This window comes from Leiobunum rupestre, chromosome 4 (genome assembly GCF_980474605.1).
Source record: "Leiobunum rupestre chromosome 4, qqLeiRupe1.1.hap1, whole genome shotgun sequence".
NCBI lineage: Eukaryota > Metazoa > Arthropoda > Arachnida > Opiliones > Sclerosomatidae > Leiobunum > Leiobunum rupestre.
Window position 1 is genome coordinate 19840360 of NC_143387.1, and position 19409 is coordinate 19859768.

Consider the following 19409-nt stretch of genomic DNA (forward strand, 5'->3'; position numbering starts at 1 on the left):
CAAATTTCTAGAAAGTATAGATTTTGAGAAAAATTCCTGGGCCGATCAAATTGTGACACCCTGTATACGAAAAATTAAACGTCCCTCTTAGATATGAAGGTTTTTACCTCTCCGAGGGTACTATGTAACCTAGGAGGGGTTATACAATCACCGTGTCTGTGTGTGTCCTGCGAACGCGTTCGCAGTTTCGGGGCAAAACGTAATGCGTAATCACTGCATGCGTACGCAGCTTCTTTGATTCTAAATTGTGGCAAAACTGCCGTGATGGTGAGCGTTAACGGATAATATTTGCGTTTGGGGTTTTTTGGTGTTTTGCTCGTCAAGGCTCACTGTCACGACAGTTGTGACTTGGTAGTCTTTTTCGAGATGTTGCGATTGTAATGTGGATGTGTATTGTGCACTTGTGACGTGTTGTGTTTCTATGATGTTTGTGTGGCGTTTGCGATCTACTCTCCAACGTCTATGTATTGACTTTTCGGACGGACCGATTGCTGAGGGTTGCGATAAACGTCTCAACATCCATAAGGCTGGGTGTCCACCAAATCCGACGGGTTTTGAACCCTAGCCCTCCTGCATGACAGGCGAATGTTCTACCACAGAACAACCGATACATGTTACGGTGCAAAGAAAATTATAAGCTCAGCTTCATCGGAATCGTTTATTACAAATTAACAGAGTATTAAATTTCGGTTTTTAAAATAGAACGAAATTTCGTGTTCCATATAAATTATTGCATCGAAGATATTCTAATGTAACGTCTTCTCTGTTGATTAAAAAGAATAGGCCGCCCAGGTTTTGAACCCGAGCCCTTCTATATGACAGGCGAATGTTCTACCACAAAACCACCGATACACCTTACATTTCTTTGAAAATTATAAACTCAGCATAGCGGAAGAGTATTTTAATGGTTTTTAAAGTATACTTTTTTTACGTATGAAATATTAAAGGTCAAATCTTGTTTTAGCGCAGTCAGCAGAGATAATAGGGTTAAAGGGTAGAACCTGTAGCCCTGTGGGTGATCCACTTTGTTAGTTTTTTGTTATTTATTTACGGGTTTTATAATCGTTTTAAATATAGTTGCAATACAGCGAAGGCGTTCATTTAACGTTTGTTGATATTCGAGCTTGCGTTTAGTCAAGTGGCTCTTTGTGCTTTGTTGATGGTAAGGTTTTTGCTTCTTGTTAATACATTTGGAGTGGATATTTGGATACCTACGACTCCTTATATAGTCATTGGTTTCCTAGGTTTGCGAGTCAATATATGATATTGGAAATTGGACGGCATTGGTCTTTTTCATGCGGTATGTGTCACAACGTCAACTGGAAGTCTACGAGTCGTCCACTACCAGATGCCGAAAATAGCTATTCTACGGTATCTTCATCAAGGGCAAGTGTTGAAATAAAATGAGCGTTAAAGGTGTGGCTGTAGTATTTCGTAAGCGAGAAAAATACAAATACCCTCTGTAGATATTTCTTTCATTAAAATTTGCTTCGTATTATATTCAACTGATAAACTTGTACTGTAAAAAGTGTTAAATTCAATTGTGCATTGTTTTAGTACGTCTAACTCACTGTTGTAACTACTTAATTTATAATATTCTGAATAAATTAAAATCGGTCGTTTCGTCTCAATTTTTTTTATTATAATTAAAATTTTATACCGGGCGGGATTGAACCTGGATTACGTTTTTAGTAAATAACTCTGAATTGCGGAGATATATCTTTAAGGGTCATCTCGAGAAATCAATACCACTAGAGGCAATTCTTCCGAGGAGAGTATTTTTGGCTTGCCAACTTGTTTCATGGAGAAATTGTAGAAATAAAAGTAAAATGGAGGTCATACATGGATTATTATTCATCAAGGCAAAAACTGTCTTCAGTTTTCGCCCCGCGGGTCTTTGTCTAACTAACTTAAACGAAACCAATTTTCTTATATATATCGTATCGTAAAAAACCTAAAAAGTTATCAATCGTTAAAAAAAACGTATTTTTATTTTTAACAATTGATAACTTTGTAGGTTTTTTACGAAACGATATACAGGGTGTCTCAATTTGCTCGAGCAGGCCATTTTTCTCAAAATGTATTTATGCTAGGGTTCTGACCTCCAAACTCAGTGAACAATAGGTCTTTTTCAACCGAACCAAAATTATTTTTACACTTTCGACTATGCCCTACAACTTTTCTATTGAAATATTTTGCGTGACACCTACCGGTGAAAAAATATATTTTCCAAAACGGCACAAAATCGTTCGATTTTTCTGAAATTTAGTAACCAAAGCCTTCCATACCTAACAAATAAACCCTAGCATAAATACATTTTGAGAAAAATGGCCTGATCGAGCAAATTGAGACACCCTGTATATAAGAAAATTGGTTTAATTCAGCTTAATTTAACAAAGATCTGCGGAACGAAAGCTCAAGACAGTAATTGTCTTCAGGAATAGTAATCCATGTGTGACCTCCGTTGAACTTTTATTCCTGTAATTTCTCCATGGATCCTTTAAATGATTCATACATTAATTTGGTCTTATATAGGCACACGACAATTTCCAGGTCTAAAATTTACCTACACGGTAAATCACGCCATTAAGATTCAACCCGAAGTAGGGTTGTTTTCGACCCAAGACGGGGTAGTTTTCAACCCAAGGCGGGGTAGATTTCAACTCAAGACGGGGTTGATTTCAACCCAAGGTGGGGTAGATTTAAACCCAAAATCAAGTTGAATTTTTAACCTTTAATGGGTTGAGTCTAAACAACCCAAATTTTGGGCCGGGTAAACACGGACCCAGGTTTGGGCTGAATTTTAACCCATTTTGGGTTGAAAACAACCCAACCTTTAAAAGAGTGTAGATGGTCCAACAATCCTATATTTTTTTCTGTTCTTCTTTAGCAACCTTGGTAAAAAAAACTACTACTACATAATTACATAGAACAAATCCTTGAGAAATGTTTTCCCATTTCTTGAAGGCGGAATTATTTCAGAAGTAGTTTGTTAAATACATTTCAGGTAAGCGAACGTGTTTTTTAGTCATTCGTTAGGTATCTTAAGCTTTGTAAATATTTGTTTCGGGGTAAACAAATAAGTAAACGTGTTATATTTATAAGTTTTACATAATTAGTGGAAGAGTTTGTTATTTAGCGATTATTCTGAAAATAATGGGTACGTTATTACGTAAAATAGGGTGCAGTTATATTGTAATCTAATCAAATTACAGTTTGACTTAGAACAAATTGCGTAATAGTTTATAACTTCGGGCGGAACTACCTCATTACCATTGTTCTATTGGTCGTAGCGTAAGTAACGTAAAAAGCCTAATTAAGACATAGGAAATTCTCCCGACGATATTTTCTTTAATTGATGATAATCTGTTTCGCCAATGACCATATAAACCTATATACTGTCCGTTAGCTGTTACTAGTCTCATCCGAGTCTGATTGAAAACTGAAACGCTTAGATAAGTGAAGGTAAAATACCGTTAAATTATTGAATCGGGACGTAAAATTAATTAGAAGCATGCCCTTCGTTTGTTAAGGTAATTATTCTCCAATTTGAAACCTATTGTAAACGATTTTTCACCCGTATTTATCACAATCACGTGAATCTGAGAATAATTTGGCCAACAGAGAGAGTATGGTTTCAAATCGTCAGACTCAGTGCCGGCCCGAGGCAAGTCTCAGGATGGAGCGAGATCCGATTATGGCGCCCCCTCGCGTACCCCTAATTTAAAAATATTTCCTTTATTTTTCTTTACCACTGAGGTGCCCATGAGACTTGGCGCCTGGAGCGGTCGCTCAATTCGCCCTTTGGTAGTGACGGCCCTGGTCGGACTACACAATGTGTTTAGTGTCATAGTTATGTTTATTATGTTAATTGTGGTCGTAGAGATGTGAATTTCTAACGTAACACTACATCTGAGAACCTTTTACTCTACAAACAAATGAGTATTGTCAGGCAAACAGACGTCTGTAGAAAATACTCCACTGAGAAAAAGTAAAAAAGTTCATGAATTCTTAGCGATATCAGAGGAGGTAGACTATTACATCTTTAAACACTGTTCTAAATAAATTGCCAGTTAATTAATGTTTATAGAACACGAATTCTAATAAAAATGAAATATTTCAGATCTTCGTTGTTTTGCATCTATTAAGTAGCTGTAAATATGCCTTTGAAAGACGGCGTTTTGGTTCCGGATTACAAACTAGTGGATGGATTTAATCTGTTGGCCGCTTTCTCGGATCAGGCCTTGAGGGATACCATTAACCACAAGCCAAAACCGGGCGACATACTGCTGACAGCATTTCCAAAGTGTGGGAGCACGTGGACCCAACAAATTTTATTGCTACTATTCAACGACTGCCAACCATTGGCCAACCCCAGAGATTTCCTGATGAAGTGTCCCTATTTGGAGATGTTGGGCGTGGACGCCTTGGATATCCAATCGGAACCGAGGCTCGCGAAGATTCACCTCCCTTATCACTTGGCACCCAAGTCACCCGAGGCTAAATACGTCTTCGTGGTTCGAAACCCGAAAGACTGTTGCGTGTCTTTCTTCCATCATTCTCGCACGAACTTGTACGACTTTGCGGAAGGATCCTTCGACGTCTACTTCGATTTGTTCATCAACGGCGGAAACGACTACGGGGATTTCTTCGACCACACTCTCTCCTGGTACGAACGGAGAAACGACCCCAACGTCCTGTTCCTCTACTACGAAAACATGAAGAAAGACATCAAGACGGCCATCACCCAAATAGGCACCTTCCTGGGTCCGAAATATCAAGCTCTGGTGGAAGATCCGGACAAGATGGCCGACTTGGTTCGCTATTCCAGTTTCCAATACATGAAGGAGAATATCAACGACGAATCTTCGGGAGGCATTGATCAAATTGTCAAATCGGGCATAGACATCGATAGTCTGCCCTTACCGAGCGGAATGAAGTTCATGATCAAGTATTTAAAGGATAGAAAAACGTCTTTTGGCGATTTCCAACTGGTGCGAAAGGGCATTGTCGGCGACTGGAAAGGCCATTTTACCGAAGAGCAAAACAGCAAAATGAATGAAAAAATCGAACGGAAGTTAAAAAGCACCGAAATTCCGAAATGTACACTTTCTGGAAGAGTATTGGTTGTATATAGTACATAAATAAAATTATAATTATTAATCACTTCATTTCTTTATCTGGTGAAAGAGAGTATGTTAATGGTGGATTAACCCAGCTTAAGGGGAAGCATTTTGAACTATTAGTACCAAAGTAAATCAGCAGACGGAGCTGCCCGTTGCACCTTTCGCGGGTGTTCCAATCTTACTACGCCATCTACAAATCAGTTAAACTTAAATTTAAAAAATGTTGAATTACAGAATTCGTGAATTTTATTTATAAAATATATTAAATTAATAATAAAATAATACTTTTATTTAATTATTATTATATTACCAATTTTCAGTAGTATTTAATATGAGATAGATTGGTTGTAAAAGCCGTTTACCTCTTATAGACACTCTATGGAATGAGAACCGGCCGAAGGTCACCTGGTAATCTCTTAATGGGCGAGATAAGAATATTATACACGCTAAAAAAGGTTGGGTCAAATTCTACCCATTTTGGGTCAATTGTTACCCAAATTGTGGGTCAGTATTTCACCTACCAATAAATTTGGGCAAAATGAAAACAACCCAAGTTAGGTGAAAATGTAACCCAAAGTTGGGTAAATTAACAACTGCCCAAAAGGTTGGGTAAAAATAAATAACCCAAAATTATGGGCTTTGGTAAAAAAACAGCGCAAAATAAAGGGTTGTGCTATTAATTTGACCCAAATAATTAGGACATCATATTTACTTAATTAATTTGGTCAATAGCCTAGTGTTGTTGTTAACCATCAAAGGCTTAATTTCAAATTTACTATTCTTCATTGAAAACGTTTAATTTAATCCAATTAGCTAATGAAGTTCTATTATACTCCTATTAGATTATAATAAAATTACCATTACATGAATTTTCCTCCTTTTATGGTTTCAGCTTGTAAGCCGGACGGGGCTCCGTACTGTCGGTAGTAAGAAAAATTTGGCTGGGCGGGGCTGGGGGGGGGGATAGGGTTTTTTTTTAATTAGGGGGTCTGACGTATTTTAAGAATTTTAACGTGTACTGCTGGTATTGACCTTCGTAGCGGAACAATTTTACGTTGCCGTATCAAGAGTCGGATGGGGTAGAAATTTATACGTACTGGCTGAGAGTTCCAAAACCCGAAACATTGTTTATTCGAAAACCATAACAAATTTATGTTGTTCATCGAATTTTTTTCTGAAAGTGTTTATAACAGAAAAAACATTAAAAAAGGAAAAGATATTAAACGTAATCGTATAACTTCATTATCTTCTAAAGAAAAAAATGTTTATTTAGGTGGAATTTGTTAATTTTTATTATAAACATGTTCTAAGATTTACATTGTTTGAAACCCTTTTAAGAATAAGTTCCAACATATATTTATATGGTTTTGAATTCATTTTTCATTAAGGCAATACTATACTATACAAACTATTGTAGTGTAATAATACAGTTTACAGGTAATTATAAATTAAATAATTTTTATTCGACAATTTAGTTACCCTTACTTAACTAGATTAAAATGCTTTTGGGTTGCGTTCCTTATTGCAAATCTAAAAAAGTGATGAAACTCTGCGAGAAAGATGGCTGAAAATCATATCACGTGATAATTACAAAATAAATGACACATCAGCATCAAGTGTAGTATGCAGTTTACACTTTTGTGACACAGATTATCGTAAAGGTACAGAATTCATCTTTAAATGACAATTGTGGGGCTTGACATTTTCAAAGAACCCGTAAACAATTTGGATATAAATACACTGGCGTCTCTAGGCCCTTGGGGGTGGGATATAGTGACCTGATATTAAAAATTAGCCCACCCTAAAAATCTCATAGTAGCCCCTCAAAAATGTAAATAATGTTTAGTCATTTTCTTGCCTCTTAAAAATCAAGTAACCAAATTCAAACAAATAATATTAGATTTATTGATTAAATTAATAAAATTTCGAATTGGGATTTACTATTCTCCACTCCTTGATTTAATTTAACTATCAGACAGAGGTGGTTTAAAATACCCAAAGCAGAAGTTTGTCATGATTATCTCAATTTTTTTGACCGTCATAGAGGGAGCAATTCCATATTCACGAGAAACTCCTGGAATTTGTAACAAAATTGAATATTACATATTGCCCAAACTTTCTAATTGTCCTCTTTTACAGTGTGATTTCAATGACACTCATGCTTCAACTTCTACAAATTTTGTCTGTGACCAAATAATTCCACTTTGAGTTGATAATATATCACAGATAATTTCAGCTTGTTACGAGAATCTTAAAGAACTTAATTTTAAGTCGCAATCGAGAAAGTTTCTCAAAATGTGAAACGTTCAATACAACATTTACGGCAGTCATTCCTGGAAATATGTAAATAATAACTTTGTTTAAACTTCTCCATATTATGGATTGTAAATATTTAAATAATAACTTACTTTCAATTTCTCAGTTATTAAAATATTTACTATTGGCTTAGCTACACGCGTAAATTGTGATTATCCAAGCAGTCTCTTTTCGTCGACGTGTGAGAATTTTCTTCTAGGAACCTTGAGTAGCGAGATCCGCTGACAAAAAAACAAAAGTAAAATTTTTTAAAAAGTGATTATAACGAATAAAAAGAGTTGATTTACCTTTCATTTCCTTGAAAATGCCAATTAATTCTCAATCTTTTTCATAATGAATCAAAAACCAACATATCAGGGTACGGTGGGATTCAATGTTAAAGAGGGGTCAGATTATAGCGCCACAGCCAACGTAGCGGCCACCAATGGAATTCAGTATTTTGGGCTGATTGAGCGCAAGGTTCTTACAAGCGGCACTATGGATTGAGCGGGCCACTATGGGGCGAGAGAACGCGAGCGCATGTGCAATGGGCCGTGCTCGGCAAAACGCCACGACGTTGAGGCTCGACGCAAAAATATTGTATTAGGCCTAACGGGGATTTTTTTGCGTCGTGACGTTTTTGCTCGAATGAAAAACCAGCCTTTATTCCAATATTGAACAATTCCTTAATTTACATCGCAATTTGGGCAGTAATATGGTCAACCGTCAAATGGAAATTTAATATAAAAGGTGGTAAATGTTTTTGAGATCAACCTTTTCTCCGAGAAGCAAAGCATTGGGGGAAATATTTGGTGGGGATAATTCAGTTACGGGCTTCTGTCGCCCAAGGGATTGCATAATTTGTAGGGCTGTGCGAGTAGTGGTTTTAGGCATGGCCAACTTCGCGCTCTCACTACGCTCGCACCAGGCGGCCTACCACATAATTTCAAATCCATACCCCAGTAGCAATTGTCGCCTGCCCGACGGCGCCGATTTTCGGTTGGGCCGACTGTTTGACGGCGACTATTTCGTAGCCAAAATACAGTCGGGAAACTACTCTTTGGACTGGTACTATGTCCGCCCGAATTAAAGTCGGGGAAACTATTTTTACGGCAAAGAAATTACTTTCCGACGAACAATGGGTAGGTATTACGACTCAATATTGCAATGATACCAACTCCATTTCGGATTCATACCCGACCGCGTTTCGGATTTATACCCGACCCTGTTTCGGATACCCACCCGACCCCGTTTCGGTCTCATACCCGACCCCGTTTCGGAGTCATACCCAACACGAACTCTTACGTATAATTCTGGTATGAACCTATAAAAACGTATTTTATTAATACATCCAGAATTTAAACAGTGCAATATAATCAAAATTCAAAATTTTAGCCAGAGATTCCAACAGTAGACCACTTTCGCCCTTTTTGGGGCTCATCAGGAACTCTGGCTTAACTCGAAAATCTGCTGATATCAGTAAAACTAATATACATTCAGAGTGCCCTATATGTGAGCAGTCCATTGCAATTTATAGTGAAATTCTTCATCAATTATTGCATGGCGATCGCTATTCAGCAGACATCGTTTACGCTCGGGCTTCCGTTGAATTCCAACGTTAAGATATTTATATCAAAATTAATTTTTTTTAATTTTTTAATTATGTTCAGATTTCCAACATTTCGGTAGTCAGGCCCGAAACAAGTATACCACCGACAATTATTTGAACAGTCGGCCAATTGTAATTTTACCATCTACAAAGAGACCTTTAATGCAACGGTCGGCCGACCGTCGGTAATCAGGCCAGAAACAAGTATACCACCGACAGTTATTTAAACAGTCGGCCAATTGTAATTTTTACCGTCTACAAAGAGACCTTTAATGCAACGGTCGGCCGACTGTCGGTAATCAGGTCCGAAACATGTATACCACCGACAGTTATTTAAACAGTCGGCCAATGGTTATTTTTACCGTCTACAAAGAGACCTTTAATGCAACGGTCGGCCGACTGTCGGTAATCAGGTCCGAAACAAGTATACCACCGACAGTTATTTGAACAGTCGGCCAATTGTAATTTTTACCGTCTACAAAGAGACCTTTAATGCAACGGTCGGCCGACTGTCGGTAATCAGGCCCGAAACAAGTATACCACCGACAGTTATTTGAACAGTCGGCCAATTGTAATTTTTACCGTCTACAAAGAGACCTTTAATACAACGGTCGGCCGACTGTCGGTAATCAGGCCCGAAACAAGTATACCACCGACAGTTATTTAAACAGTCGGCCAATGGTTATTTTTACCGTCTACAAAGAGACCTTTAATGCAACGGTCGGCCGACTGTCGGTAATCAGGTCCGAAACAAGTATACCACCGACAGTTATTTGAACAGTCGGCCAATTGTAATTTTTACCGTCTTCAAAGAGACCTTTAATGCAACGGTCGGCCGACTGTCGGTAATCAGGCCCGAACAAGTATACCACCGACAGTTATTTAAACAGTCGGCCAATGGTTATTTTTACCGTCTACAAAGAGACCTTTAATGCAACGGTCGGCCGACTGTCGGTAATCAGGTCCGAAACAAGTATACCACCGACAGTTATCTAAACAGTCAGCCAATTGTAATTTTTACCGTCTACAAAGAGACCTTTAATGCAACGGTCGGCCGACTGTCGGTAATCAGGCCCGAAACAAGTATACCACCGACAGTTATTTGAACAGTCGGCCAATTCTAATTTTTACCGTCTACAAAGAGACCTTAATACAACGGTCGGCCGACTGTCGGTAATCAGGCCCGAAACAAGTATACCACCGACATTTATTTGAACAGTCGGCCAATTGTAATTTTTACCGTCTACAAAGAGACCTTAATACAACGGTCGGCCGACTGTCGGTAATCAGGCCCGAAACAAGTATACCACCGACATTTATTTGAACAGTCGGCCAATTGTAATTTTTACCGTCTACAAAGAGACCTTTAATGCAACGGTCGGTCGACTGTCGGTAATCAGGCCCGAAACAAGTATACCACCGACAGTTATCTAAACAGTCGGCCAATTGTAATTTTTACCGTCTACAAAGAGACCTTTAATGCAACGGTCGGCCGACTGTCGGTAATCAGGCCCGAAACAAGTATACCACCGACAGTTATTTGAACAGTCGGCCAATTGTAATTTTTACCGTCTACAAAGAGACCTTTAATGCAACGGTCGGCCGACTGGCGGTAATCAGGCCCGAAACAAGTATACCACCGACAGTTATTTGAACAGTCGGCCAATTGTAATATTTACAGTCTACAAACTTTGGACTCTTACCCGACACATGGACTCTTAACCAACTGTATTTCGGCGCCTATGTGCTACTGGGGATGTATTGGCGCGAAATAAAAGTTTGGTTTTTATTGTCATCGACGGCCGTCGGGAGCGCCACTTCCGGCTTCTTTTACGATTTAAAAAACATGGTTTTCTATGGCGTGAAACTTGACCATAATGAGTACAAAGTACTGTAAAATATTTAAATATCACGAAATTATAGTTATTTTATATTTAGGTTATAATATAAAAGTCCAATTTCCATATATAACCCCTCAAATACTTCATTACTTAGGTAATTTTAAATAGTTTGTATGAATCGTTAAGCTTTATCGGATTTAGATTTGTCGTCTTTTAAAACAATTTTCACGGCGGGAATTTCGAACACTTGATAATTACTTAATGCTGAATGATATTTGATTAATGTAAAAAGATATTTATTTCATTTTTCAATTATTATTTAAAGTTGTTACATATGAATATTTCTGTGGAAATTACCCAAAAATGCCTTCGAGTTGTGTTCACTATGGCCCATCTGTAAAAGGCAAAACACCTGGAAATTGTTTCCACGAGTTTCCTTCTGATGGGCCGTTGAGAGGCATGTGGCTAGAAAATATCTCTCGGGATAATTTCGAGCGTTGTATGTAGTTTACACTTTTGTGAAACAGATTACCGTAAAGGTCTTAAATGAAGAAAGCCGGAAAAAACGTCAATACCTACGGTATTCCCACAGTATCCAACTTATATGATACCAAATGCGTCGAGTAAAGAGCCTGACACGCAACGAACCACTTTAAAATGGAGCAAGCTGAAATTTGTAGCTTGTGTCTCGAGTGCATTTCCGGACCCTGTTCAAATTCACCACTTTTAGACTTAATTAAAACATCCGACAGAGGAAGCCTTAGTTACCCAAATAAGGATTTGGTAATGGTTCCTTCTGTAGTGTTGAGCTTCATTGAGGCAGCAGTTCCTTATTGTTGAAGAAAAAGAGCAATGAAGATATTTTTCTCAACGAAATCTGTTCTTTCCGTTCTCTCCTTTAGAGATAATATTTCGATCGTATATAAAACAACCTGTCGTTTGACTAAGGTTTGTCATCTAGCTTCTGCAGTTCTTGCAGTAATGTCGCTCCAGTACTAATCTAGTATTATTTGTTAATTGTATATAGTTTGTAAATATTATTTAAATGTCATCATTAATAAATCAATAGTTAGTTATTTATAGCGTCGTTCAGTTTGTTCATTTCTAAACCCTCAAGCGGCTATGCCCAGCGTGTAGGGCTTCTAACGGTGATCTGGTGTCTGATGCTTTAACAGATGAACTGGATTATTTTTAATCCGATACCTTTAGCGGATAACAGATTTTTACTCTAACGGCAGAACGCGGATACGCTTTTGCGCTTGTCTGACAAGCTTAAATGACTTTAACGGGTTGATCTGTCTTTTAAATAACGGCGGATATACTTTCTTAGTATATCTTTATATTGACTTCTTGGAACTAAGCCATTTTTTTGTTGCTATACAAAAATTTAAAAGGATAAAAAACATTCAACTAGATGTCGGAAAAAAGACATCATAAAGACAGATATCTACGCGCTTATCAGAGAAAAAAAACGGCTTTCTATATCTGTGGCCTCGTCGGTTGCCGAAACGAGATAACAAAACTAGATTGCTGCGGGTCAGATAAAAAAAGGAACAGGTAGCCAGATAATTCAGGTTTTTTATCGGCGATATATCTTATATGATAAATAGTAATCAGATTGCCTTATTCAGATCATCTTTAGAAGTCCTACCTGCGTGCATGTTGTAAACTTCAACACTTATTTAAGAGAATCACCAAGAATTAGCGAAAATATTGAAGCTCACGTGTGGCTGAAACTTACCAGGTGTCCAATTTTGCAGTGCAATTTTAATGTCACTCATGCCTCAATATCTGCCAAATTTATCTGTGACCAAATAATACCACCCGTAGTTGATAACATAACTAGGACAATTTGATTTGAGAAAGTAAAGGAACTAGTTTGCAAACCTCAATCGAGAAAACTTCTGAAAATGTTAATTGCTTTCATTTTCATTATGGATGTTAATATTTCATTGTTTTCCTGAAGTTTTCCAGGATTCTTTCATATCTATCATTCATATTTACCAGTGTTCATTCATATCTACCATTATTCATATTTACCGGTGTCAATTCATATCTATACTGGTGTCAATTCATATCTACCAGTATTCATATTTACCAGTGTTCATTCATAACGACCAGAATTCATATTTACCAGTGTTCATTCGTAACAACCAGTTTTCATACTTATTTACCAATGTTCATTCATATTTTCGTTCATTATCACTATTATTCCAACTATATCTGTCTTTAAAATTTAATGAAAAAATGCAATTATTAACTTTTACGTCAATCTAATTATTTCATAAAGATATTAAAAGTATTTTTATGTTCGTTACTCTAAAATTTTAGTTGCATCACTTAAAATATCAGTTTAATAGATTATCAACTTGCCATAAAATAGTTTAAAATCCAACCCAAAACGTTTGATGTCGGTTTGTTTACATTCCATTCTAAGCACGTGATTTTCACTGGCACCTGGGCGGTGGCACTTTTGGAAATAGTCGATCTCGGCGGGGAAAATGAATTATAAATTTTTGAAAAGGGTTGTAAATCATGCAAAAGGTTTATTCTACCTCTGACATCGACGAATATATAGAATAGCTTTCAATAAATTCCTTAAAGTAACGAAAAACCATAATCGTTCAATTCGATTCAATGCTAATAGTTAGGTCCGGAGGTGGCGCCAGGGCCTCCGTAGCGGCAAAGAGCGAATTTCGCTATTTTTGATCTTTTGGGCAGGCCGCCTTGTTTTAGGCAATTGAGTCGGGTATCGAGTACGAATTTTTTTTCATCGAGTATTCGAGTCGAGTAATCGAGTACTTGATTAAGGGGAAATTTTATCTTATTCGAGTCAGGTAATTCAGATTTTTTTAACGAGTCGGGTTATCGAGTATTCTTGATTAGGAGCTGGTTTTATTCGAGTAATTAGTAACTTGAATTTAAAATGAGTATAATCTAACTTTCAATGCTGAAAAATATTCCATTAATTTCCACATCTTTAGTAACATTAAAGTGATGTAAAAGACTAGTATACTAGTCTACTAGCCTAATTATAGTAATTAATAGTAAAATAACAATACAATATGAGTATTAACGCCAGCCGACATCCTTACTCGTGAAGTGACACCCCAAACCAAAACCAAATCTTTTAAATATTGTTAGACGAAAAACCGCGCATGCGCACTACGTATTAAAAACCGTGATCCATTCAAAGTATTTTTTGTTTGTACGTCTTGTAGGTACCGTTTATTATTGCCACCTCAAAAAGTTGCAAAAACCCCTCTTTGAATTTAGAGCAGCTTATTCGATTAATCGGGTACCCGACTATGAAATTTTTTGGTACTAGATAATCGACGAGTATTTTCCAATTATTTATTCGAGGTCGAGTTCTAGTGCTCGAACTCAAAAATACCAAGTAATCGATGATTTTCGAGTACTCGCACAGCCCTAAGCATTTGGTTGATACCAGTGACGATGGAATTTAGTTTGCATGGGTGGAAATAGCTACGTATTTGTAATCCACAAAATGACAAAGAAAAACATTTTGTGTCAATAATATCACATACAATAGTGATTAAGAAATTACACTTAATTACAAGTAATTAACAGCAAATTTTCGATTCCCCGAGTTGGGGCTTCATTCAATCCTAATTTATAAACCGACACCAAACTAATATGGCGAAAATATTTGGCACCCCCCCCCCCCCCCCCCATTGCCTCTGGAAAACCACATTATTTTGTTTTATTCTAAAAAAAGTGTACTTTTCATGTTTCAAGAAAAATGAGTTTAATTTATAATTCAACAAATCCATTTTACATGGAATACATTGCGCCCCTTTGACGCCCCTTAGCCTCTGGCGTCCGGTGCCGATACTAGTGCAACCCCTTCACCATGCCTCTGACGGTGCCCTTACAGTGAACGTTATAGGAAAAATTTCGCCCAGACCTTTGGCAAAAAAAGCTCGGTGAAGTATAAATGTAAATTAAAAATAACTCAATATATCTTAACTCTCTTCTCTAATACCTGTTCCTGAACGAATGACACAGGGCTACCTATATATGACCTTCTTTCCTCAGCTTTTTCCTATAGTTTCATGATTATTATTCCCTCCTTTAAAGTTTTTCTTTGATATGGTATTGTGAGAAATTTCGAATCGCAGAAAAACATTTATATTTTCTAGTGTGTCAAAAAATGAAACTTAAAATAATTTTACATTTCGTTTTCAGATTTTGAGTACGATTATGTGATATTTTTTGTCATTTCCAATATATAGTGAATATATCTACTAGGTTATAAAAACTTTTATCTAGATATATAATTTTTTATGTCATAACATTGATTCTTTAATAATAAAAATGTTTAATTTGCTAATCAAACACGTTCAAAAAGCTCTATAGTTTTTTTGGTCACCATTTACGTTACGTGAGACCATATAAAAGGATAGCACGTTGAAAAGAAGGGCATTCCAGCTTCAAGTCACTTCCGTCCAATAACACGTCCTCTTCGTTATAGTGCAGTATGTCAGTCGCGATGGAAACCGTGCTGTGTTGCGTAGTATTGGTTGCCGTAATTACTTCATCGACAGGTAAAGTACTTAATTTTTAATATCACTGAAGTTAAGAATGCATGCTAAGATTTTCTAGTTTTCCTCCAGGCGATGTAGTTGACGATATATTTGGAACGCAATTACCAGTGACCGAGTTAACGCCGTCATTGGCCGATGGACACGGAAGTGACGTCTTCAAACCGATGATCATTTCTCACGTGTTTCATTTCATATTTGGCAAGAATGCTTTTTCCAATGATACGCAGAACGGAACGTCCATAGCAGTTTATGACGCAACAACCGACGGTGCGGATGGTTCGAGCAAGGTGCCGCCGACCGAGTCTACTGGCTCTACGACTGACGTTCCATCGAGTACATCCGTCACACCTTCGTCCCCAGTAGAGCCCACCGTCGACCCGGACGAAGATGACGATGGTCCTGGTATCGGAGCGGGTTGCCTCGCGGCGATCATAATGGGTGGTGTGGCCGGAGGCGTCGCCATCATCTTCGTGGTCATCTTCGTACTCCAGAAGCTGGGGAGAAGGCGTTCTGCCGACGAGGCCGATCCCTTACTCGAAAACGATTCTTGAGTTCATCGTATCCATTTAATTTAATTTATTGTTGCATGTAGTTCATTGTTTTTAAATAAATGTTTTCAATTCGTAATACTACTTTAAAAATTATTTTTCAATCGCACGCGACGGAGGTAGGTAGATCTAAGTTTTGTATTAAAGAAACTGAGGTGGATAATCTCCTTTTAAAGATGGACGAAGGCTTGAAGAGGTTGAAAGCTCAAGTTTCTTCAGTAAAACTAACAATTACAAATTCGTGTCTTTCTTGTTGAAAGTACTTGATAGATGAACAAATATATTGTTTGGCTTGTTCTTTAATTTTCACGTAGACGGTATTTCGAAAATGGGGATTATCCAACCTTGTCACGTGGTCTATGAACGTCGGCTGTTTCGGTAGTCATTTTTTTTTCACGATATACGTAAAAGATCTCTTACTGTTCTACTATTATTAAATATGATGTTTAATATAATTTTGTTAACTGAGTTTGCAGGGTGGTTCATTGTGTTGCGGTAAACGTTGTAGAAGCTTTTCTTTTGGTTAAATCTTAATTTTAAATCATTTTCAAAGTAGACCTATATTTTAAGATGAATTACGCCTTGTCCGAAAAACATTTTAAAAGTTAGATTTGAATATAATCATACCTTTTTTCTAGTTGCCAAGTTCATCTTCAGCAACTATGTTTTTATATCAAAACCGTTTGAATCATTAAAACCTAATATTTGAATAAATTAGTCTAAGATGTGGAACACTGCAACTGAACTAATAGGGTAAAGATGATTTCGATAAAAAATTCAAGTCGATTTCATGAAATGCCTTAAACGTTGTGGAAAAGTGTATTCCTCGAATTTAACAACTATATTTATTTGGCTAATATTTATATATATAACTTTTTTAGCTCAGTTGTATCTAAATCGACAAATATTTTCACGTTTTTTGAAAATTTAAATTTTAACCGCTATATGCTATGAGAAAATTGTAGAGCGTCACCGAAAACGTACAAATAGCGTTGGCTGAAAAAATATGTCTTGAAAAAGTGATAAGTTGGGCAAGCTAAAATAACTTTTTTTGAATTCCATTGGGAGAGTAGTGTAACTTTATGAAAGTCAGAAATTTGTTAATCTGGTGTTTAATGCAATAAACACCACTGAAAAATCGAGGAGACAATGGCGAAGAAATTAAATTAATTAAATAAATTTTTAATGGTGATTTAAATTACGTAAGATCTGGCGACCTTGCTGGCCAATGTGCTGAACCGTTTCACCCTATTCATCGTTTTGAAATAAAGTATTTCACATTTCGGGGGTTACGAGGCGTGGTACTCTTTTTGAAACCACAATATGGATCATTTAGCTATTGACTTTTTCCTATTAGTTTTTTAATCTAATAGGACTGTGTTTGCATCTAGTCGTATTCGCAACCTATGTTAACCCTGAAAGGCGAGAACAGTGTTTCTTTCAGAAAATTTTCTTCGGGGGGGTTTTCCAGACATCCGGGGGTGCCGGTATCCAGTGGCGAGCGTACCACTCCATGCACGCCTGGCAGTGGCGTCGGAAAAAGGTGAAGCTCCGGGGGGGGGGGGGGGCGATAGACTTTTTCCGGAGAGATGCCTGAAAAAAACACTGGGCGAGAAGATAAATATACCACAGGCTTAAAGGTCAGTAAAAACCTTAAATTTATTTAGTATTTAAATAACTGTAATACAAACTATGTAACATTTTAACAATCATGCCTTAATATTCCAGAGCGGATCGTACGGAACTAGTGACCATTTACCACGCGGAAGGTGGACGAAATCTACGACAAGTGAGTGAGATCTTTGAGCAGCGAGTCAGCGACATCCAGATAGAAGACCATCCACAACTACTGTAAGGCGAGCTGTAAATGACTTTCACCAGTATGGTAACGCACAACCTCGATTTCGTGGGCCTGGTCAGCGGGATTTGCACTTTGAAAACACTGTTTTAGCCTATTTTGCCGCATACCCACGTTGTAGTTGTGCCGCGGCGAGTAAGGATTTGGCTTGCAGTAAAAAACGCATTTGGGAAGTTTTACATAGGCATAAGTACCATCTTTACAGAGCAAAAATATTACATCTGGCTTCGATAAGTAAGTTCCACACTTATTTATTACTTCTGGCCATACACGACTTTGAAAAGTAAGTGCCACACTTATTTATTACTTTCGAATATTCACAAACCGGTGAGGCAAACTTATTCTAAATTGTAACCGTTTCAAAAGCAAAATTATTCCGAAATGACACTATTTGGTGACGATGAGCGTTCTGAATAACGAAAGTAACTCAGCGTTGCCAGGCCAGAAAAATGAAATTATATTGTTTTACATAAGTACGGGCAACTTTGAATAATCGCTTTAGTGTGGTAGCACTTGACCATAGTTGGCCGTGACTCACCTTTATATTGGAGGAAATTTTAAATTTGTATATTGGCATATTATAACCCTCTATTTACATTCTTAAGGTTAAAAAAATGGTACGTTCTAAAACTTCTTTAATTATCGCCCAAATATTGGAACTATTTTTAAATTATTGCAAAAAGCGTTCTATATAGCACGCGATTGAAATTAAAGTTCGGAGAAAATTGAAAGGTTTAGCGAATTGTACGATAATAATAACACGATTGGCAATGCTAAACGAAAGTGGAATTTCACCCCGCCAAAAAGGGGCTACAGAAGAACTTTTGTCGTTCCAAGCTGTCTCCATTAATTCGAGTCTATTCAACAAATACACTTTTACACAACGGTTGAAGCATTTTGTAAAATCGACTTTACTATTTAATCAGAACCGCTTTCATCGGTTCATTAACTCAGATGGTTAGAGTATCGTACTATTAACCCGAAGGTTAGGGGTTCGATCCCCCCATTAGCCAAATAAATATAGTTGTTAAATTCGAGGAATACACTTTTCCACAACGTTTAAGGCATTTTATTAAATCGACTTGAATTTTTTATCGAAATCATCTTTATCCTATTAGTTCAGTTGCAGTGTTCCACATCTTAGACTAATTTATTTAAATATTAGGTTTTAATGATTCAAACGGTTTTGATATAAAAACATAGTTGCTGAAGATGAACTTGGCAACTAGAAAAAAGGTATGATTATATTCAAATCTAACTTTTAAAATGTTTTTCGGACAAGGCGTAATTCATCTTAAAATATAGGTCTACTTTGAAAATGATTTAAAATTAAGATTTAACCAAAAGAAAAGCTTCTACAACGTTTACCGCAACACAATGAACCACCCTGCAAACTCAGTTAACAAAATTATATTAAACATCATATTTAATAATAGTAGAACAGTAAGAGATCTTTTACGTATATCGTGAAAAAAAAATGACTACCGAAACAGCCGACGTTCATAGACCACGTGACAAGGTTGGATAATCCCCATTTTCGAAATACCGTCTACGTGAAAATTAA

General features: G+C 37.0%; 2 protein-coding genes across 2 annotated transcripts; both read left to right on the forward strand.

Annotated features, from left to right (window-relative positions):
• Positions 1-4160: 4160 nt before the first annotated feature.
• Positions 4161-5144, forward strand: LOC149946573 (sulfotransferase 1B1-like). The gene has a single exon (XM_090170821.1). The coding sequence runs from the start codon at positions 4161-4163 to the stop codon at positions 5142-5144; it is 984 nt and encodes a 327-aa protein (XP_090026947.1).
• Positions 5145-15329: 10185 nt separating this feature from the next.
• LOC149946574 (uncharacterized) lies at positions 15330-16066 on the forward strand. Its single transcript, XM_090171650.1, has 2 exons — positions 15330-15439; positions 15509-16066. Exons 1-2 carry the CDS (start codon positions 15373-15375, stop codon positions 15988-15990), a joined length of 549 nt encoding a protein of 182 aa, XP_090027776.1. The 5' UTR covers positions 15330-15372; the 3' UTR covers positions 15991-16066.
• Positions 16067-19409: the final 3343 nt, after the last annotated feature.